The 22,810-nt window shown below is 43.7% G+C and overlaps 1 protein-coding gene across 2 annotated transcripts in view; it reads left to right on the top strand.

Annotated features, from left to right (window-relative positions):
• MRE11 (MRE11 homolog, double strand break repair nuclease) overlaps positions 1–22,810 on the top strand; it is a 36,943-nt gene that overhangs the window by 4,157 nt on the left and 9,976 nt on the right. Inside the window, exons 4-15 of one of the 2 annotated variants that reach the window (XM_056115223.1) lie at positions 2,725–2,812; positions 4,196–4,337; positions 7,127–7,241; positions 9,219–9,404; positions 9,518–9,689; positions 10,602–10,682; positions 12,397–12,523; positions 14,796–14,896; positions 16,054–16,227; positions 17,757–17,819; positions 18,477–18,696; positions 20,717–20,800. In XM_056115223.1, coding sequence (XP_055971198.1) covers positions 2,725–2,812; positions 4,196–4,337; positions 7,127–7,241; positions 9,219–9,404; positions 9,518–9,689; positions 10,602–10,682; positions 12,397–12,523; positions 14,796–14,896; positions 16,054–16,227; positions 17,757–17,819; positions 18,477–18,696; positions 20,717–20,800 — 1,553 coding nt within the window. The remainder of the gene's footprint in view (positions 1–2,724; positions 2,813–4,195; positions 4,338–7,126; positions 7,242–9,218; positions 9,405–9,517; positions 9,690–10,601; positions 10,683–12,396; positions 12,524–14,795; positions 14,897–16,053; positions 16,228–17,756; positions 17,820–18,476; positions 18,697–20,716; positions 20,801–22,810) is intronic. The other variant, XM_056115224.1, reaches the window with a different exon arrangement.

Consider the following 22,810-nt stretch of genomic DNA (forward strand, 5'->3'; position numbering starts at 1 on the left):
CCATTTTTCTGTTGAGCCATCTCTGGGATACATTTAGTATACATTTAGATGGTGCCTTAGTCTCTTTCAGACTGCGCCAGTATCCCAGTCTTGTCTTATGATCCTGACACTCATGGGGGCTATGGTAGATCCCTAAGTAGTGCTCACGGGGCCTCAGGGCTACTTGTAGAAGTAATTGGTATCTGATTTGGTTGGCTCAGTGCTCAGCCCAAGTGGTACAGTGCTGCCTGGAGAAACCGAGTAGACACCTGAAGCAAGTAACCCCAGTAAGCCACCTTGGTACAGGTGTGCTTACAGTTTTGCAGTTTATAAGTATCAAATCAGCTTGTCATGGACTTCACAGTTGCTACTCTGATCATGATAAAATAAAAACAACTATAGTGCTGCAATCATTTAAAATATCATTGGGACTGAGAGGTAGTACAGATAATACACGGGTTCATGTGGCTTGCCTTGCTGGTGGCTGACCTAGTTCATTCCCCAGCACACATATGGTCCCCCAAACACTGTCAGGAGTAATCCCTAAGCACTACCAGGTGTGATTCAAACCCACTTGCCTTCTGGAATGTGACTATAGTCATGAATCATAGGCAGATGGATGCTAGAGAGCAGAGATTCCTGATAGAGCGACAAGTACATGTAGGAGTTCAGTGTTTGATGAAGGCCCCTTTCTCCTAGCTTTAGAAAAACTGTATCATTCAATATTTGTACTAAAAGAGACTGTTAGATATTTAAAAATATACATGGACTTAAAAAAGATTTTTGTCAGTATGACACAAGCCTGGGTAACATTAAAAGATGAATGCATTTGCGAAAGAGAATTTCTGCTTGGCCAAAACTACTGAAAGCCTTCAAAAGTCAGATTTCAATTAGAAAAAATACCTAGTACTTATTGCAGATTAGGGCTTTATTTCTTTAATAAATAGTTATTTGAAACAAAATTTAAAATTCCATGAGTAAATTAAAAATAGGTAAAGAATTGCCTCCTGAGCACTACCAGGAGTGATCCCCACACTTGTGCAGGTGGATCACCTCTTCCCTGAAAAGAGAATGTGTACTTAGTTCACAGAAAAAGAAATAAAACCATTTAATTGTTGAAAGAAGTTTTGTTTCCTTCCTAAGAAAGATGCAAAATAAAGCTACACAGACACGTTTCTTTATCAGATTGGCTTATATCAGTGGTTTGCCATTCTGGGTATTCATTGTAGTTACAAAGAACCTTTTAAAATTCTGAAATCTATTTCCAGACCAGTTAATCTCATGGAGTTGGTATTTCTTGAAAATAGCTGCTAGGGTTGAGAACTAGCAGATTTCCTTCTTTAAATTTTTCTTTTTTGGGGTCATACCTGGCGATGTTCAGGGGTTACTCCTGGGTCTGCATTAAGGAATGACTCCTTGGCGGTGCTTGGGGAACCATATGGGATGCTGGGAATCGAACCTGGGTTGGCTGTGTGCAAGGCAAATACCCTATCTGCTGTACTATCGCTTCAGCCTGAGAACTAGCAGATTTCAAAGCCCACCAGTGTGAATTTTGGTGGAGTATGGAAACTGCTTCTCTCACATTTTGCCTTCATATTCTCTGTATCTTTGTGTGACAAATAAATGCTCTTTGGCCCAGCAGCCCCTTTCTAGATATTTTCCTAAACTCAGGTATACCACCCATTTTTAGGGTCAGGGGTGTTTTGAGGCCACACCCGGTAACACTTAGACGTTATTCTTGGCTCTGCACTCAGGAATCATGTCCTATTGTGCTCAGGGGACCTTATGTGGTGCCAGGGATCAAACCCAGGTCAGCCATGTGCAAGGCAGGTAGCCTACCCACTGTACTATCTGACCCAGGTATACCACTCTTCTGTGCAATTCATAAGCATCATTTATTGTTGAATTTTTATAACACAAGCCAACCATATATAGTTTCAATCAAATTTTATTGTGAGGGAGTTCATAGTTCACATTACAACAGTATGAACAAACATTTCATCTAGCAGTAACATTTCATCTGCCACATAGCCAGATTTTTTTTTTTTTGGGTCACACCCGGCAATGCACAGGGGTTACTCCTGGCTCTGCACTCAGGAATTACCCCTGGCGGTGCTCAGGGGACCATATGGGATGCTGGGAATCGAACCTGGGTTGGCCGCGTGCAAGGCAAACGCCCTACCCGCTGTGCTATTGCTCCAGCCCCCATAGCCAGATTTTATATGTTAACATTCCACATGTCTGTCGCCTCATACAGATAACACAAGTTACTCTACTGCTCCCCCTGCCTACCCACTGCAGTCTTTGTCACTGTCCAGGATGGTTCTGCCTGTCAGGGCCACCACAGCATTAGTCTATGTCTCTGACAGGAACTGTTATCACTGTCCATGACAATTCTGCCTGTTAGAGCCATTGCAACATCAGTCTGTATCTTTGACAGGAACTGTGATCACTCTCCATGATGATTCCACCTGTTAGGGCCATTGTAGCATCAGTCTGTACCTGACAGGAATTGTGATCACTGTCCATGACGATTCCGCCTGTTAGAGCCATTGCAGCATCAGTCTGTATCTCTGACAGGAACTGTGACCACTCTCCATGACAATTCCACCTGTCAGAGCCATTGCAGCATCAGTCTGTGTCTCTGATTGGAACTGTGATCACTGGCCATGATGATTCTGCCTGTCAGGGCCATTACAGCATCAGTCTATGTCTGACAGGAGCTGTCACTTTTTTTCCTTTAAGGTTTCCATGGGTGAACTACCAAGATGGGAATCTCAACATTTCCATTCCGGTGTTCAGCATTCATGGCAATCATGATGATCCCACAGGGGTAATTATTGGGTTCCTACTTTGTTTTAGAAATGGTTGTTTTACTTTGTGGGAAGCGTTCTTCCCAGCACTTTGTACTTAAATTGAGTCTCAGAAAATCCAATTGATCTTTTACCTTAATTCATCATATAAACTCTATACTGCCTTCAGAGAATTTTTTTAAATATAGACTTAAAACTGGTATATTAGGAATGCTTTTATTTCATTAGTACTTAGGTTGATAGTACCCAGGAGCAGGAGAAAACAGCTAACATTTATGTAATAGTTTACAGTCACTGTCACTGTCACTGTCCTCCTGTTGTTTATGGATTTGCTCGAGCGGGCCCAGTAATGTCTCCATTTTTTGAGACTAATAGTTTATAGTAAGGCTAGAAATTCGAAACGGACGTTCCCTCCTCGGTTACCGGGCAGGTCGCTGCCCTCGTGGTCTCTCGATGATGGGCGCCCTTCAGCCCAGCACACCCCGAGAACACTGGGGCAGGTGGGCCACAGAGCATGGAGCGGCACCCCACCCTGAGGTTGCAGGTTGCTAATCAGGTGGATCTCCATCATGAGACAAACTTGAGACAGCATCATTGGCCCTTTGAAGGTTGGGGTGCAGGAGAATGGCCTGCAGTGTAGTTGAGTGGTAGTAGCTCAGGTAAGAGGCTACTTTCCCAGAGGATGGTTACAGGGAAGAATAAAATCTCAAGGACCATTCTCTATTCTCAGTTTGAACTTGAAAAGATGATCTGATTCTGCCAACAGTAGAACCATGAAAGTGTTTTGCCAAGAAAGGCATGTTTGGTGTCCTCTTCCCCAACAATTGCTTCTTTATATTGACTGAGGGAAATTTCTATCCCCTTGCAGTTGATAGACTATTGCAATAAAGAATTGTTTCCAGTTTAAAAAAAAAATTCTAAACTGAAAATATTTAGTCCAGAAGATAGTACAGAGCTCAAGGCATTTGCCTTGCATGAGGCTCACCCCTGTTTGAGCCCTCGCACTGCACCTGGTGTCCTGTGTACGACCATGCGTGGTCCCTGAGCACAGCCAGGTATAGTCCAAAAATCATGAAGTCTGGTCCGTTAAAATGTTAGGTGATCTGCTTACTATTACATAGCACTGATTTTGTTGCTGTTTAGTTTCAGTTTCTAGGACATTGGGGCTGAGTTTTGGTTAGGTGTTAACTTTGCATTTAGCAGACTCAGTTCCAAATTGATTCTAGTTATCATAAAATCAGATACTTCCACCATGTAATTTTGTTTTGAGAAGATGCTATCCTAAATTTTTTCTTTGGAACTAGTATAAGAAATGGATCCTAGAGTATTATGGTAGACAGATTAGTTTTAGATATACATTATCTGATTGTATATATTTTACTCATTAAAAATATTCTGCATAGGCAGATGCACTCTGCGCTCTGGATATTCTAAGTTGTGCTGGATTTATAAATCACTTTGGACGTTCTATGTCTGTAGAGAAAGTAGACATCAGTCCTGTTTTACTTCAGAAAGGAAGCACAAAAATCGCTCTTTATGGTTTAGGTAAGACCCTTTTATTTTATTATTTGTTAATAATTGAGCATCTGGAAAATAAAATGCTGGAGATAATTTGTTGCTGAGAGAAAAGGTGAGACAAACCTAATTTTTGTTTATTGGTAACTTATTGGTATCTAATTACTTCCTTATAGGTGGAAAATGATAGTTGATATTGATAAATTTTTACCAAGGACTGGTCTGCTGATGTAGACCCTGAGCATTTTACAGGGGTTAAGGCGTTCATCTTCCATGTGGTTGACCCAGATGCAGCCAATCCCTGCTTCAATCCCCAGCACTGCATATGGTCTCCTGAACATCATCAGGAGTGATCCTGAGCACTGACAGGTGTGCCCCCAGTGCCCCAACACCCACCCCCCCCCACACACACACACACACAACACTCACGGCTCTGAGTACTTTTTGAACCTTAGGGTCTTGCCTTTGTGTTGCTTGGACCTGTTACTCCATGCTCTGGGGTGGCTGCAGAGCATGTGCTCCAACCCTTTGTCTGCTCCCTGATTATCCTCCATTATCTGTTTGTGTTGTATTTGGGGAGAGGGCGTGGTTTTGGAACGCATTTTGCTTAGGGATCACTCCCAGTAATATTCAGGGAATCACATGGTGCCTGAATGTAGTTCTTTTTTCTTTTTCTTTTTTTTTTTTTAAATGTAGGAGTATTGCTATTTATTCAGCCCTTGATTAGGCTGATTGAGTTGGGCACGAACTCCACCTTACTTTTTTTTTCTTTTTTTTATAAATTTATTTATTGAATCACCATGAGAACAGTTACAAAGCTTTTGAGTTTAAATCTCAGTCAAACAATGATGAAACACTTGTCCCTTCACCAGTGCCCATTTTCTACCACCAAAAACCCCAGTATACTCCCCGTCTCACATCCTTCCCCATCCAGATGATTTCCACATTACTCTCTCTCTACTTTGATTTCATTCAATATTTCGACCCAAGACCCACCATTATTATATGGGATTTTACCCCAACACTTAGATCTGCCGAAAAGGCAACTGTAGACAATTTGTTTTCTGTTGCTGATTATGAATAACATATGATGTTGCATGGCTGCAGTATTGGCCACGCGATTTTGGAATTCCGAAAGTTTAACAATTAGATCTGGAGGATTTCTGCCAAGACCTGCTGAGTTCTGAGATTTTTTCCTGAGTCTCTGGGATCATGGCCATTCCAAGCAGCTTGATCAGGAGCCAGAGAGGCCACTCATGGGCGGCCACTCAAGGTCTCATTGGGGTGGGGAGGAAAGGGCTGGGACCACCCCCATTCCGTGAGGCCCCATGTATCTTATCACTGCGGGCCCAAACCTGACTGTCCAATGGTCTCTGGAGGATGGCAGCCACGGAGCCGCCAAGGGGGAGCAGGCAGAGGGACAGCACCCTTTCCCCCCCTGTGGTGACACGGTGCCAGTAACCTACTGCAGGGACCGGACGCATCTCTGCCAAAAGCCTCTGGCTTCCGAGATTTGTTTCTGAGTCTTTGGGATCATGGCTGTTAAGCAGTTTGATGAGGAACCAGAGAGGCCTTGCCTCCAATTATATAACTGAGCCGGAAGTGGTTTGTGGGTGGGTCTCCCACATACCTAACTTTTGGCCGTTTACTTTCTTGGTAAACTTGGCCCCAAGTTGTTGGCAAGAAGCACAGCAGCAATTTTGGGGGTATCTAGAAGTCTGAAGGCACTATCAGGTTGCTGATGCACTCGCCTCACAGGTACAGATTGACCTGATGGCACCATACCCCCCCCTGCATGTAGTTCTTATATCTCTCCCTGAGCTGTTGACCATGAAATGGAATGGCTGGGCTCATTTTCCTGTGTCACACTTTCTCCGTGACTTCTATGAGTCTGGGGACAGAAGGCAGGGCAATGTTCCCTTGAAACCCATTGCTCTCTGATAAATTCTCTCCTCTTCCTTGTGTTCCTTACACCATCCCTACCTACAGATTGTCAGTTCTCGATGCTCCAGCATGGAGGCTGGCCTTCTGCTTGGGACTTTGGAGGCCCAGCTTCGTGTTCTGCTCTCCACTGTCACCCTCCCCAGCGGCCTCTCCAGTTCTCTTTAAAGCTGAACTTTCTTCCTTACTGGCTCAGTACCTAAAGTGGTGGCTTGGCTCCCTCTCAGAATAATTCCTGTCTTTGCATTCTCCCTCCCTTTTTATAATGCTTAAAAATACAGTTTTCATAGTATTTTTTATTGGTCTTTTCCTCTTGATAATGTGATTCCATGGAATATAAGAATCAATTACAAGTCATTAAATTATTCAAAAGTAAGTTTTATTATATAAAGTGGTGTTGGGCCACTTGTGTTCAGGGGCTATTACTGGCTCTGTGTTTAGAAATGACCCGGGTGGAGCTCAGGGGACCATATGCAGTGTTTGGAATCGAATCAGGGTCTGCTGCATGCAAGGCTAGTATACATGACTTGTGAAAAACATATACAGGACAAAATATATGCATAAACATGCAAGGCTAGTATACATGACAGAATTATGAAAAACAGCACTAGTAGGATTTCAGTAAGAACTTAACAGAGAATACTGAGGTTTTTATTCTACACTTTCCAGATTTAGAACCGTGTATGTTGATGTGGAACATCGTTTGGATGATGATCAGTTGTTCAGCTCTGTCAGGCCAGAACCTAGTGTAGACTCATTTGGAAATAGTGAGTCCAGGTTTCAAATGTACCCCTAATAGGAAAATGAAATCTCAGAGGACATAATTTTCTCATTTTAAAAGCAAAGAAAACTTTAAAATAATCTACTGTCCATTTCAGGGTCCATTCCAGATGAGAGGCTGTATCGAATGTTCGTGAACAAAAATGTAACGATGTTGAGACCAAAGGAAGATGAGAACTCTTGGTTCAACCTATTTGTTATTCATCAGAACAGGTACGAGTATCTTCAGAGACATTTAATCAAGAGTTGAGGTTCTCTGAATCTCTGTAAGTTTACCTGTTTGAGTAAAATGTTTCTCATTCTTTGAAGGTAGTGCAGGCAGAAGCTTAGATGTGCTTTGTGCAAATGCATTTTGAAACTTTCCAACATCTATTCCTACTATGAAAGTTACAACTGCTCAGTAAGGTATAATAATAAATGTAAAATGAATATTCCTAAATCCCACAAACTGTTTGAATCAGAATTGTTAACCTTTCTGTGTGAGAAGCAAATGCACTGGCTTGGGTCCAGTGCTAGAGTTACTCCATCTTTAGCATTTCATCAGAGTCATCAGGTGACTCACCTTGTCTCCCATCCCTTCGTTGGTTCTGTGGTTCTTTTGTGGTGGTGTTAGACTAATATCCTCTGTTCGTACCACACTATTAGGTGCTTTTCTGGTTGCTCTTATGGATTTAAATAGAGTTCTCATATTGAGAATTCCTGAGCATTTTATATTTTACTCTTATTTTCTTTCTCTTGCTGCAGAGAAAGTTATAGGGAACCTTACATGCAGTGCATTTCAGTCAGGTGATTTTGGCCAACTTCAGGTTACTTCTAGTGTGATCTTTTCTCTTTCTTGAAAGAATTGGTGCTTCATTCAATTAGTTGGATCCTCTGGTATTTATCCTGTTTTCCTTTAGAAAGAGTAGTATCACATGCTTGCTTTAGTTATGGTTTTTCTTACATGAGAGCATCCTTCAGTGCATGCTGCTCTGATTTCATGTTCTGCCTCCTCCATCCACTCTTCTCAGCCCCCTGCTGTCCTGCTATTGTTTGATCCAGAGAGCTGAGGCCCACCATTGCCCTCTGTCCTCTCCTGGCTTGTTTTTTCCTCATGTCATTCCCTGCTCACTGTCTCCTGACAAGGGAGTGTTTCCTGACTACCCTAGGTAAAGTGACATCCCCTTTCTGGATCACTTGTTCCTTTATTTTCTTTACAGCATCTATCACCAGCTGACATGATGTTTATACAAAACACAGAGAAATATTTGCATCTGTCTGTCTTTCTGCTTCTTTCCCTCGATTGAATAGAAGTTCAGGGACTCTGTTTACTGCTGTGTCTCTAATGTCTGGGTGAGGCTTGGGACACCAACCATCGTAGAGTCTCAGTGAAGATTTGTTGAGGAGATGAACATTGGGGATGTTGGTTTGTATGTAGGGAATACTAGGTTGAATTCCTGAATATTTAAATTTCCAGTGAGTTTTTACTTCCTTGGTCTTATTTACCTTGGGTTTTCACATTAATAACTTCCCATAGTATTGAATTAGAATTTTAAAATTACTTATTTATACGGTATTTTGTTCTATACAAAAACGTACCTCAGTGGGCCAGAACCGTAGTACAGCAGAAAGGGCACCTTCCTTGCATATAATTGACCCAGATTCAATCCTGAGCACCAGCGGATGGTGTGGCCCCCAAGATAAGAGTACATAAATAAAAACTCACTTCTTAATGTAAGACTTACTGATTTATTTCTGTGGTTTTCTAATCAGTAAGAGGAAACATTCAGAAGTGGCTGGCACATTTGAGGATGTTTTTAGTCTGCATACTTTAGTCCTGACATTTTCTACATTCATTTTTTGGGTGTATTGTAGGTTTCTGTGATTTTTCTCACCTTCCCAGAGGGGCGGTTCCTGGCGCTCTAGAGGTTTTCTCTCTGGGTGTAGACCGGGCTGCTTTCTCTTTAGGACACACTTTCTGTCTGGCAGGACTGAACCCTCTGAGGGCATGATCTGTGTTCCCAGTTCTTGTACTTTCTGGCATATAGAAGTGTGGTCAGTCTTTCTTGAATAAAGGAACACCTGTATAGATTTGATCACTATGACATTTTTCTGTTGCTGGACATTTGTATTTAGTTACATATATCATATTTATCTGCAATATCTTTTTTTTATAATGAAGATATGTATTATCTCACAATCTTTGTTTAGGAGTAAACATGGGAATACTAACTTCATTCCAGAACAATTCTTGGATGACTTCATTGACCTCGTTATCTGGGGCCATGAACATGAGTGTAAAATAGCTCCGACCAAAAATGAGCAGCAGCTGTTTTATGTGTCACAGCCTGGAAGTTCAGTGGTTACCTCTCTTTCTCCAGGAGAAGCTGTAAAGAAGTGAGTGATCGTTGTATTTTCAAATCAGTTAAACAGAAAGGAATTAACTGTGCTGAATCCTTCCTGGGGAATAGGAATGTTAACAAAGGCCTTCATTTCCCTCCTCATTGCAGACATGTGGGTCTGCTACGTATCAAAGGCAGGAAGATGAATATGCAGAAAATCCCTCTTCAAACAGTACGGCAGTTTTTTATGGAGGATATTGTTCTGGCTAATCATCCTGACATTTTTAATCCAGATAATCCTAAAGTCACCCAAGCCATTCAGAGCTTCTGTTTTGAGAAGGTAATCTTCTTAGGTATAATGGTCAGTGATAACTTTTTTCAGTTGACAAGTGATTGAAAGTCATTCTCTTTTTGTTCTAGTCTCATGACACCTCTTAGAACCACTGTTCAGTCCATGAGTTATAGATGCTCTAAGTTTTTTATTGTGGTGGTTTTTTGGTTTTCGGGCCACATTTGGCTGTGCTCAGAGGTTACTTCAGGCTCTGTGCTCAGGGATAAGAACTGGCAGTACTCAGGGGACCACATAGAGTGCCAAGTGCCAAGGATCGAACCAAGGTTGGCCTCATGCAAAACAAGTACATTACCCGTTATACTACTTGCCTGCTCCAGAAGTGCAATAAGTTGTGGCAAAATCACAAACAAAAAAACACAAAAGCATATAAGGTAGTTACAACAGTTTCTGATTTCTTGTTTTGTTTTTGGGCACACCACATCTGACCAGTGCTCAGGGCTTACTCCTGACTCTGTTCAGGGATCACTTCTAGTGGGCTTGTGAGACTGTATGGGGTGCCAGGGGTTAAACTGAGGTTGACCACGTGCAAGGTAAATGCCCTACCCACTGTACCATCTCTCTGATCCCCAGGAGAACATAGAATTTAACACCAACTCAAGAACTTAAGAAAAGGAACTCTAGAAGTTTTGCATCTTAGAAAAATCTCCTATTCTAGGAATATCAACTACAGTTGTTCTGTTTTAAACTTCATGAAGTTGAGTCAGGGTGTTAGTACAGGAGGGAGGGTATTTGCCTCCCTGTTGTTCAATTCCCAGTGTCCCATATAATCCCCCAGCACCGCCACGAATAATTCTGAGTGCAGGGTCAGGAGTAACCCCTGAGCACTGCTAAGTGTGACCCCAAAAGCCTACATAAATAAACTTCATGAAGTTGATCTTTTAATCTTGATTTAATTTTGAGATTGAAGAAATGCTTGAAAATGCTGAGCGGGAACGGCTGGGAAGTCCTCAACAGCCAGAGAAGCCTCTTCTGCGTCTGCGAGTAAGTTCGATTATGCCGATCCATCTGTGTAGTGTCAGAGGAGAGTGATGTGCAGTGTTCCGGTGGTTCTGTGAAGTAGGGAACAGAGCATGTCCAGTCGCAATCAGGAGAACTGTGGCCTCTAGTCACCTCACTCTCCCTGCAGCCCATCTGCTGATGGCAGAATCACCTGTGTGGTGCATGACAGTGCAGAACTAACACCGAAGCCCCCTCGCAATAGCAGTTCACCTGAGCCTCTCAGATGCCACTAGGCCATCATGGTCTGCCTGCACACTGGGCTCCATTCTGTGGGGCTGAAAATGCTACGTTCGGGACCCTGTCCAGCCAGTCCAGCACTGTGGAAGCACTTTCCCATGTTCTGTAGCATTTCCTCCACATTGCTGAAGGCCTCTTCCGGCTCACAGTCCCTCTTCTCTGCGCCTCCTTCTACGCACCCGCCTCTCTTTCATCTCCTCTTGCGTGAGGTTCCTTTTACATGTCTGTCTTCCTGGGCGCATTTTAAATTTGGTAATGGTAGCGTATACCCCATCCTTAGAGCAGTGCTGGCTCTGGTGGTTGCAACGTAGACAGAAACCTCATCTCTACACCACAGACAGATCCAAGCCTTTGACCTTGCCACTGGGTCATGGAGGGTGACTTTGAGCTTTCGGGAGAGTTTGGGGAGACCTGGCCTCAGCCTCAGCTTTTGCTGCGTTAAGAGTCACAGCATTCTTTTTTTATCAGGCCCAAAGAGCCTGTTTACTATCTGTGTCTTCTGATATTATCAGACCAACCAGATGAAAGTGGAAAGTCGGTGTTCTTTTCTGGCAGGGCCCATCTGCCCCAGTGCTCAGGGGCCTCTCTTAGCAGCTCTTGGGAGACCATGTGGTGTTCGAGACTCGACCTGGGATTCCCACATTAAAGCTTGTGCTGTAGTTCTTTGAGTTATCTCTAGCCTTGCCTTCCTTTCCTCAAGCACAGAGGACAGCTAATTCAGTCATGAAGTAGAGGGACAGGGTCATCCTCCGTGGTGCAGGTGACTGCAATGTGTTGTGTGGAATGCACCTTCTGTTCTGTGTGTCAGGGCACGTCAAGTAGAGAAAGGGACATTGTGAACCCATGTGCTTCTGGAGGTAGAGTGGACAGAATGTCAGCTCTGCGGGGTGTGATTTGGGGACAGGTTAAGGGTGGTCGGGACATGCTGTGTTGCCGAGCAGGGCTGGTGGAGGGGACAGTCTCAGCTCACAAGTGTGAGGACTTTGCTCACAGGGCCTCTGCCCCTCTGAGTAGCCCTGGCTTTGAAGGCAGTCTTGTGCCGCTTCTGGCCTCAGGGGGCTTCCCGGCACTGGTTTGGTATCGTGTGAAGGATGTCTAAGCCAGCTCTTCAGTATTTTGATGGAGGTTTTGTTCTGTTTTGAAAGCTTAAAAGATCCGTAGAAATTCTGCTGCTTTTCACTTATTCCTAGTATGTTAATCTTTCCATGGAGAGAATGTGATCATTGCCACATATGGAAATTCTCATGTGTCTTGAGTCCATTGAAGAAAGTGTCACTGCATAAACTTACAAGACCTCTAAACTTTTACTTTTCTCAGATAACACCATGCATGTTAAAATGATTTAGAGAAAGTTAATTAACTTAAAATTTTTAATTAATTTATATTAATAATGAACATAATAAACATGCTTGCAAAAACCTGTGGATAACTAGATTGATCGCTTGTTCTGTGTTTCCAGGTGGACTATAGCGGAGGTTTTGAACCTTTCAATGTTCTTCGCTTTAGCCAGAAATTTGTGGATCGAGTAGCTAACCCAAAGGATATTATCCATTTTTTCAGACATAGAGAACAGAAGGAAAAGATAGGTAAGTCTGATTACCTTATAAGTAAAAATGATCTTTTATACTCATAAGTGAAAATTGCGTAGTGAAACATGTTTTAGTAGGCTTCTTTCCAGCCCACCCCCATTCCATTCCCCTCCCTCCCCCCATTTTTTTGTTTGTTTGTTTGTTTGTTTTTGGTCTTTTGCTTTTGGGGTCACATTCATCTGTGCTCAGGGTTTCATCCTGGCGGAGCTTGGTGAACCATATGGCGCTGGGGATTGGATTGAACCTGGGTCAGCTGTGTTTAGCTTAGCTAAGGCAGGTATTTTCCCTGCTTTACTATTTCTGGCTCCTCTTTCTTTTAGACAAGACCTATAGTTGGTATAATGAAATCTCTTTTAAATAGCAGTAATTTTTAAGTCTGTACTACCAGAAGAAATGGAAAGCCTTCTCTAAATATTAGTAAATTTATTAAACAGTGACAGTAGCACAGTAGCACTGTCCTCCCATTGTTCAATGATTTGCTCGAGCGGGCCCAGTAACGTCTCCATTGTGAGACTTGTTTTTAGTGTGTTTGGCATATTTAAAACATCACAGGTAGCTTGCCAGGTTTTGCCGTGCGGGCGAGATACTCTCGGTAGCTTGCCGGGCTCTCCGAGAGGGGTGAAGGAATCAAATCAGGAATCGACCAGGTCGGCCGTGTGCAAGGCAAACTTCCTATCCTCTGTGCTATCGCTCCAGCCCGGCAACAATGACAGTGTCACTTTAATTTCATAGAATATGCTCTTTTGGGGGGACATTATTTCAGTTTTAGAGTATAAAATGATTTAGGAAAACTAGTTTAAAATAAGTGATGACCCATAGTTTGATCTTTTTGATGATCAGGTAACCTGTTTCCAATTCCATTCAAATGAATAGCCCTTCCTCAAGCATGTTTAGAAAAGTGCTAGTTCTCACCATTTTCAAGGACCTCTACATGCCCTTGACCACTGCATGTACTTCCTTCTCAGCAGAAAATGTTTCTTTTGCTTTTTGACTTAGTGAATCTTATTCTTTTGCAAGTCTTCATCCAAATGATAGGTACACATAAGATCTACAGAATTAGTTTATTTCTTCTCTGTGTGTCATAGTCTCTCAATTTTTTCCTTTGGTCTGACTCTACCACTGTGTCTTGCCAGTCTATTCCCGTGGATAGGGAAAGCCTGTCTTTTCACTTGGTCCCCTGACACTGATCTCTTATTCTTGACAGTGTTGTCAGCAGAGCAGGGACAGAGACTGGACCCTCAAGGCGTTTCCAGGGACACTCTCTGTTCCTTGCTGTGTTTTTTTCCTATTGTTTTTGAGTGGACATCCTGCTTATCAGTGTAGCAGAAGTGCTTCTAGCATAGCTGCTCTGCATCTCAAGATAGTAAAGAGTAGGTATGGGCCAGAGACATAGTATAGGCAGGTAAGATGCTGCCTTGAACACGCAAATTCTACGATGATCTCTGGCATTGCATGTGATCCCAGAGCACTGCCTAGCTAGGAATAGCCCTTGAGCACCACTTGGTGAGGCCCAGACATCCTTGCTCCAGCTGTCCTCCCCATGCCTCAAAAAAAGATCAGGTAAAAACTGAGATTTGATTTGATTCATTGAGCCATTTAAATGTGCTCTTCTCTCAGGGGCATTCTTAAATAAAACTGGCTTGTTTTAAACTGAGGGCTGTTGGTGGCTTTTTAAAAAGTATTTGTATTTAGGTAATATGTTTACATTAATGGTCTTTGTATGCACCACCAGAGTGTTCCCATCCTCCACCCACACCCTATGATGCATCATTGGTGACACTAGTCATATTCTCTGCCTGCTTCATTTATTGTATGGCGCCAGTAGTTTTAACTTTTGGGTCACACCCAGTGGTGTTCAGGGATTACCCCTTATTTAGGTGCTGGGAACCTTGCAGTGTGGGACTTGCACCTGAGCCCCCATGTAGAGCTGCACCCCGGCTTCTTGAGTGCTCTCCCCAACCTGAGGAGTCAGCAGTTCTGGATTCCTTCGTACTGTCAGTGCAAGTGCCCAAATGTGTAAGGATTGGGCTACATCTTCCTGTACTCGGGTAAAAGTTGTTCTGGCATTCCTGTCTCCTGCAGTGGCCCATGGGAATAGCTGTCAGAAAGACACTCAGGAAAATGCTGGCTAGGAGTAGCAAGGCCATGTTTCTGCCCAGGCTTGACCAGCTCGAGCAGGGTGTCAGCACGTTCTGCTCCTTGCTAAGGTTTGGACACTTTTAGCAGCATAATCGAAGCTGCTCTTCTTCCCTGGGCTTCTTTTGTCTAGGAGAAGAAATCAATTTGGGGAAGTTCATCACAAAACCTTCAGAAGGAACAACCCTCAGAGTTGAAGACCTTGTGAAACAGTATTTTCAGACTGCAGAGAAGGTAATGTCTTCATCACAGTTCCTGTTTTTGCAGTGAGAGATCTGCACATACAGTGCATCTGACTAACTCTGTAAAGAGGACCCCATGGTGTTTCTGTGACAGAAGCAGGATGGCACTGCATGGAGCAGCAGGGATTGGTGGCAGCCCTCAGCACTGTTGGCACGGCTACTGTTGCTACTGTGGCCTTCTTGTGTCCGTTCTCTTAGTCACGACTTACACACCTGGATCTGATTTCAGACATTGTCAGAGTCGGTGCAGATGCACTGGGAGGAGCCACACTTACTGCCCTGGGCATGTGCTTCCCAGAGATTTGCTCCTTACATAAGCTTCTTGTTGCATTGGGAACTAATTTCACAAAGTCACTGATTATTAGAAATGCAGATTTATTGTCTTCTCTAGATATGAAGTTTGACTTGGGTCTCCTGTATTCAAGGCAAGGACTGTTCTGCCTGGGGTCCCTAGGCTACCCTTTATCGTCCCCTCTGCTTGACAACCCACCTACATTCCTTGCTCATGGCCTCTTCCCTTCTCTTCCGTGACAGCATGTTGTATATCTGGACATTTCCCCCACTTAGGTCTCCCTTTGCCTCCCTCTTCCGTTTTAAGGGTGCTTGTGGCCATCCTGAGCCCACTTGGAGAGTTCCTGATCATCTCTGCTTTTACAGTAAGCTGATTACGGAACTTCATTCCATTTATAACCTTAGTTTCCTTTGCCCATGCATTGCAGTCCCAGACTGTGAACATTATTCACTGCCTATCAGATTGGCTAACTTGACCCATCCCTCTAGGCATTAGCTGCGACTTCTGCTCTCCTGCACTTTCTTCCCATTTCTAGCTGGGTAGGGGGCCTTTGATGGTACTCAAGAATCAAGTCACTCTCGGATTACTCATGGTGATGCTCAGGGACCATATGCGATGCTGGAAATCAAACCAGGATTTGCCACATGCAAGGCCAGTGCCTTACCCCCGTACTGTCTAACTGACCCTTCATTTCCCATCTTTGCCTTTTCTGGCGCATAATATTCATAGGCCAAAACACTACTGTTCTTTGTGACTAGGTGTTTTCTGTCTTCTTTATTCTGTGATTGCCCTTGTGCACATATATTCGCTCTGAGTGAGGGTTCACGACTAGCAGTGACTCTGTCTCTCTCTCCTAGAACGTGCAGCTCTCCCTGCTGACGGAAAGGGGCATGGGCGAAGCTGTGCAGGAATTTGTGGACAAGGAAGAAAAAGACGCCATAGAGGAATTAGTGAAATTCCAATTAGAGAAAACACAGCGATTTCTTAAAGAACGCCACATCGATGCCCTTGAAGATAAGATTGATGAAGAGGTGAGACTCAACTGAGTGGGTGACTCTGATATTCTGAGTCCGTAAGAAGGGGCTTGGGGTTAGTGACATAAGATAGTCACTTAGGGAGATAGTTGGACAGGAACTTAGTCAAATGTATTGCTGTATGATATAGAAACAGTAATTCTTAGTGTTACTCAAAGTAGCTGAAAACAATATGTACACAAAATTGCCCATGGTTTCATGACCACTTTATTTGCCAACACTTAGAAGCAGCCAAGATGTCTTTCAGCGGGTGAATAGATAAACGGGAGACAAGCGATCTGAAGGAGTGTGCTCTCAATCCCTGAGGAGACAAGGAAGAACCTTACACACATTAGTTAGTGAAATAGCTCTTCTGCTTTTTGGATCACATCTTGCTCTGCACAGGGGTTACTCCTGGCTCTGCACTCAGGAATCAGCCCTGGCGTTGCTCAGGGGACCATATGGGATGCTAGGAATCGAACCCAGGTTGGCTGCGTGCAAGGCAAACGCCCTTCCTGCTGTGCTAGTGTTCCAGCCCCGAAATAGCTCTTCTGGAGAGGCTGCTTACTGGGCGAGTCCAACTCTGTGATGTTCTAGAAAAGTCCAAACTAGACGGATACCAGTGGCCACAGGGGTAATGGAGGGTGAGAACGTGGGACACAGAGTTTTCCAGGCATGAGACTATAACTGTGGTTCCATGTCATTGTATATTTACCCTGGTGTGGCCCCCAAACAAAGGAATTAAAAGAATTCACACCTCAAAAGTGAGATTTTTTCCAGATCAATAGTATAGTGGTTAGGGCATTTGCCTAGCACATGACCGACTTGGGTTTGATCTCTGGCAAATCATATGGATCCCTGAGCCTGCCACGTGTGAGCCCTGAGCACATTTGAGTATGCTTCCCAACCCCCTCAAAGTGAGATTTTTTTTTTAACTATTTGTATGTATATTAACCTGTGGGGTATTAGAAATTTTTTCCTCTGCTGTCTAAGCAAACTTTCATGACATAACTTTATTTTGATTTGTGGGCCACTACCAGTTACGTTCAGGACTTTCTCAGGGATCTGCACTCAGGGACCATGCCTGGCGGGGCTCAGGGTGCTGAGAATTGAACCTGGGTCGGCTGGGTGCAAGTCAAACACATTCCCTGCTGTACAGTCTCTCCAGCCCTAACTTAGAACATTTTGATAGTAGGTAATAAAATTTTCTTAGAGAAACTTTTTTTTTTTTTTTGCTTTTGGGTCACACCCAGCAATGCTGAGGGGTTACCCCAGCACTACACGTAGGAATTACTCCTGGCAGTGCTTGGGGGACCATACAGGATGCCGGGGATTGAACCCAGGTTGGCCGTATGCAAGGCAAATGCCCTACCCACTGTATTATCACTCTGGCCCCCAAGCCCCCCCCCCTTTTTTTTTATAGAGTACATTTCTAAGATTCTAATGTAAATTATCAAAGTTTTAGTGTGGAGCATTGTGCATCCCATTTAGAAATATTTGCATAGCAGAAATGAAGGACATGTGTGATCTCCTCTCTTACGCTGCAGGTACGTCGTTTTAGAGAAAGCAGACAGAAAAATACTAACGAAGAAGACGATGAAGTTCGAGAGGTGACTGTTCTGTTGTGGGCCTGCACTCGTTTATCATTTATGTGTTGAACAGAATGATCAGTGGGTTTGTCAGAGTCTGGGAACTTGGACTTGCGTTGCTTGAGTCAGCTGGGCAGCCTGGGCTAATAGCTGCTTTGATTTGTTCCAGTTCCATATGCAGTTGTTTGCTAAGAGGTTCTGTGTTTTCTTTTTTTCTGGAATTTAGCAGCATAAAATAACAATTCTACCCTGCTGAGCTGCTTTTATTTTGGACAAAAACAAGAAACTGTTTAGGATAGCAGTGTTACTGTATGTAAATACACAATAACTGTGCCCTTATTAGTACTGGGGTTAGACCTTCTATACATTTTTGTTGAATTAAGAGCCCATTTTACAAAATGGCTCGCAAAATTATATGTTACAGTCAGCGGTATTGAATCCAGGCTGCTCGCCGAGCATTCCCAGTTCTCAGTGTTACTTCATGGTTCTTGGTAACCCCTGAGAAGGCTTCTTACTGGTAGCATCCCCTGAATGATGCTCTGTCAAACTCTAGGCATTGAATTACTGGTCAGGGGATCCCGTCCTTCTGTTTCCTAACACAATGAGGAATAGCCTTCGTGTGGATATGGTATTCATGTGGGTTCATCCGCAAGCACATGTGTCCCTGTGTCCCGCCAGGCCATGATGAGAGCCAGAGCCCTGCGGTCCCAGTCAGAGGACTCTGCCTCCGCATTCAGTGCCCAGGACCTAAACATAGACACGGCGGAGCCAATGACCGACGACTCCGACGACAGCATGACAGCCGTGGGGAGCCGAGGCCGAGGCCGAGGAAGAGGCCGGAGAGGAGGGCGTGGGCAGAGCTCCACGTCCAGAGGAGGGTCCCAAAGGGGCCGTGGGGGTGAGCACGCCCTCGCATGCAGGCAGTGGGGAGTGGTTGTGCAGTACTCTGAAGCCGTCGTTCCCTAGCCTGACTGCACTTGGGTTTTCCTTGGAGTCCATACATGGGGGTCTGAAGAGCTTCATTGAGCACCGTACATACATCCTGTGGTCGATTATGCCATATTCAGTCCCACTGCGCAGGCAATGCAGGAAGAGGACTCCATACTATTTTTTAAAAAAAATTTTTTGGGGGGCTGGAGCGATAGCACAGCGGGTAGGGCATTTGCCTTGCACACTGCCGACCCAGGTTCGAATCCATCATCCCATATGGTCCCCTTAGCACTGCCAATAGTAATTCCTGAGTGCATGAGCTAGGAGTAATCCCTGTGCATTGCCGGGTTTACCCAAAAACCAAAAAAAAAAAAAAATTTTTTTTTTTAAGTGATCGTTAGCATTAGTTCACTGTCACTGTCACCGTACTCCCATTGTTCATCAGTTTGCTCGAGCGGGCCCAGTAACATTGTGAGACTTGTTACTGTGTTTAGCATATGGAATATGTCACGGGGAGCTTGACAGGCTTTGCCGTGCGGGCGAGATACTCTTGGTAGCTTGCTGGGCTCTCCGAGAGGGGTGGAGGAATCGAACTCGGGTTGGCTGCGTGCAAACGCCCTACCCACTGTGCTATCTCCAGCCCTCAGTTACTCTTACTATATTTAATGAAGTACTGTTGTCATTTAGTAGCTCAGACAACAGAAAATGTGCTCATCTGGTGACCTCTGCTCCCTTATATAAATTCATCCTTAAAATTGTTTTTGGGGGTTGAGGGCTGTCCTATAGTGCTCAGGAGTTACTCCTGGCTTTGCTGAGGTATCACTCCAGGTGGGACTCAAGGGAAAGAAGGGGGTGCTGGAGATAAAATTCCGGTCGGCCACATGCAAATCAAGCTCTATACTCTCTGGTCCCTATTCCTAAGAATGTTTCATTTTGGAGAGGGCCATTCTGGGTAGTACTCAGGGCTGCTCCTTGTGCAGTGCTCAAGACTTGCTTCTGGATCTTTGGGTCTCAAGCCCAAGTCTCCAATATGCGAAGCAAGCACTGTCACCCTTTGAGCTATCTGCCTGGCACGCCCTACTAGGAATTTTTCAAATTGTTTTTATTCAATGCTTAGCCATAAGAGTTTGGGGGTGGAGGGAGACCTCCTGGTGATTCCTCATTATGTGACCCTGCAGTTCAGTGCCAAGGTCTGAGGTGCTGCAGGTCCCTGCAGTGCCTGGATTACCCAGGCCACGCTGACTGTGGTTGGGGCCTCCACAGTCACAGCAGCAGTGCTGGGTGAGAATGTTCATCATGTGCCTGGGATGGAATTCCTGACTATTACTAGCCCAAGCCAGAAGATTTCAAAGCTGATGAAATTAAGAGGATTTAATTTCACATTTCTGGGGAGTGGAGGGTCAGGGTGTGGCTTCCCTGGTCACATGGCCTCGTAAACCAGCAGGTGTGACCCTACTGGACCTCCCCCCAGCACAGCTCTGGACCTGGTACTCAGCTGACAGGCTGCTGTCCTGTGTCCTGCCGAGTATTATCTTCTTAGAAATAAGAGGTGAGGAGAAATCCTCATCTTTTAAGTAGAAATTATCTTCATTTTCCTTACATTTAAGAAATGTTTTCATACATGCTGTGCTCAGTGGACTATGCAGTATAAGGAATAAATCTGGGGTTCTTACATGCGAAGCATGTATGTCCTCAAGCCCTTTGAGTCATCTAGGGCTTGTCTAGTCCTCCTTATTGGTGGTATTTTTATTTTAATAATTAAAAAAAACATTTTTTTAATTTTTTTGTGGCCATGTCAGCAGTACTCAGGTTTTACTCTGGCAAGGCTCAGGGCACCATGAAGGGTGCTGGGGATTAAACCCAGATTGGATGCATGCAGAGCAAGCACCTGTTCTGTTGTAGCGTCTCTCTGGCCCAATTGATGGTATTTTAAAGAAAACTTTTGGCTCTTGCTGGGATTGAATATTGATTACTCATTGTTCTGACAGCAGGTGCTGGTCTGGAGACTTCCACTCAAAACAGGTGTTCAAAGACCACTGTATCAGCTTCTAGAAATATGTCTATTCTAGATGGTGAGTAGAGATGGCACACAATTATCTGGTCAGTGTGTGTCAGTTCTAATTCAGGAAGCGCTAAGAAATACCTTCTGTGACTACTGGTTTGTGTTGCTATTGTTGGGGAGTCTAAAGAATTGTTAGGGTCATGGATAGATCTTTGCTGTTCATCAGAGCTACTGAAGAAACATCCTGAAAGTTTATTTGTTGAATTCTTTTCTTGTAGCCAAATGTGATTACTTTCCTAGTGGACGCATGACTCAGGCATAGAAAAATGAGATTGCTGGTCATAGCAGAGTTGCTGCCTCATTTGTGGCCCTTTCTACCCTCATGCCTAGGTGTCTCTCATTAGTTGTCTTAGACATGTCATATGAGCTGTCTAGAGAAATTATGGATTCCTGAAATAATCCAGGAAGAGGATTCCTGGGTTTTTGTCCCTGTTTGTGGTCTGAAAATTGACCTCAAACAAGGTGACCTATTTTTTAATAACAATAATAATTTAAGGCAGCTGAACTATTTTTGATATTATGACTTTTCTACCTAGCTTTCAGAGTATATCCCTCTCAATGTATGCATGTTGTGTACAGTGGTGTTTAAGGTTAATTCTTGACTCCCTTTCATAGCTAGCATTAGAGTAAATCTCACAGGTTATTTCTCATGAATAAATGTAAACTATGTGCAGAGACAGAATTGAGAGGCAGCTGTGCAGAGGGCCTCTGGACTCGCTGGACTTGCTGTCTTGGAAGGTGTCCGTGGAGCTGCTTATCTTGGCAGGAACATGTTCTCCCTCAGCTTTGTGTGGGCCACGGTATGCCAAGAACATCGTGCTCACCTTTGGGACTGTATTTCCTGAAGAGTAATGATCTATATAGGATCATTCAAATGAGAAAACACTTAAAGTGCTTGGAGGAACTTGAGATATCTAAACTGGGAAAAATTCAAGTCTTTACATAAAATAATATCTTTCATGTACAAGACTGAGTAGATTTCATTTGTTTAGCCCCAAAGGTAGTGATCTTAAATCTGAGTCATAAATTCTTAACATTTTGATGAAAGCTGTGTCTCCTTAAATTGGTGCTTGTGTGAAATTGCGCGGAGTTTGTGAGGGCTTAGAGACCAGCCACTCTGCTCATGGACCATTGTGGGTAATGGTAAGTTCAGGCAGATTTAACTTATTATCCAGTAGAATGGCACTGAAAATTTGAGAACAGTTTTGTATATTATCTCATTTTATAGATGAGAAAACTGAACTGAACAATTTACCCAAGTAGAGAAAAACACAGGGAGGGACTTAGCAGGCACAGGGATAATTTACTTTACATTTCTTGTTACAACAAAATGGCAAATGGAATTATCAAAAAATAGTTCAGCTAAAGAAAAAACACAGTGTGGGAGATTCTGGTAGGTGGTTTTGGGGGGTTCTTTTGTTGTGATTTTGTTTTTGTTTGGGGGTTGCACGCGGCAGTGCTCAGGTCTTACTCCTGGGGCTCTGCACTCAGTAATTTCTCTTGGCATTGCTCAGGGACTGTATGGGATGTTGGGGATCAAACCCAGGTTGGGATATAGGCCAGTAGTTGAGTAGGACGTATGTGAATGCCGCTTTGCCTTTGTCCCTCAGGGATACAACACAAGGGAGATAGAACACGGAATAGGAAAAATATGCAGATTATGAATTCAGACATGGAAGAAAGATTGCCACATTTTATGGTTCGAGTATTTTGAATTTTGTGGGTTCCTTGATCAGTTATCGTTTCAGCTCCTCCTCTAACCCCGCTTTCTCTATTGTTTGATTTGGAATTATCTTGAGGGTGACATTCTTTAGGAAACTGGAAAGTCCTAAGAGAAAGTAAGTCTAAAGTTAGTTTCTTGAAATTTATGCAAGTTTTTGTTCTCTAGGTAAAGGTGGGAAAAGAGGTAACCTCTTTTCTAACCCAGTTTATAAAACCCATGAAGGAAGGACTCAGAGGAAAGTTTATCAGGGAATAAAAAGATAGGTTGTTTTCCAGAATTCCCTCTGAACTTTTTAGG

The sequence above is a fragment of the Sorex fumeus genome, unplaced genomic scaffold (assembly GCF_029834395.1).
Source record: "Sorex fumeus unplaced genomic scaffold, SorFum_2.1 ptg000028l, whole genome shotgun sequence".
NCBI lineage: Eukaryota > Metazoa > Chordata > Mammalia > Eulipotyphla > Soricidae > Sorex > Sorex fumeus.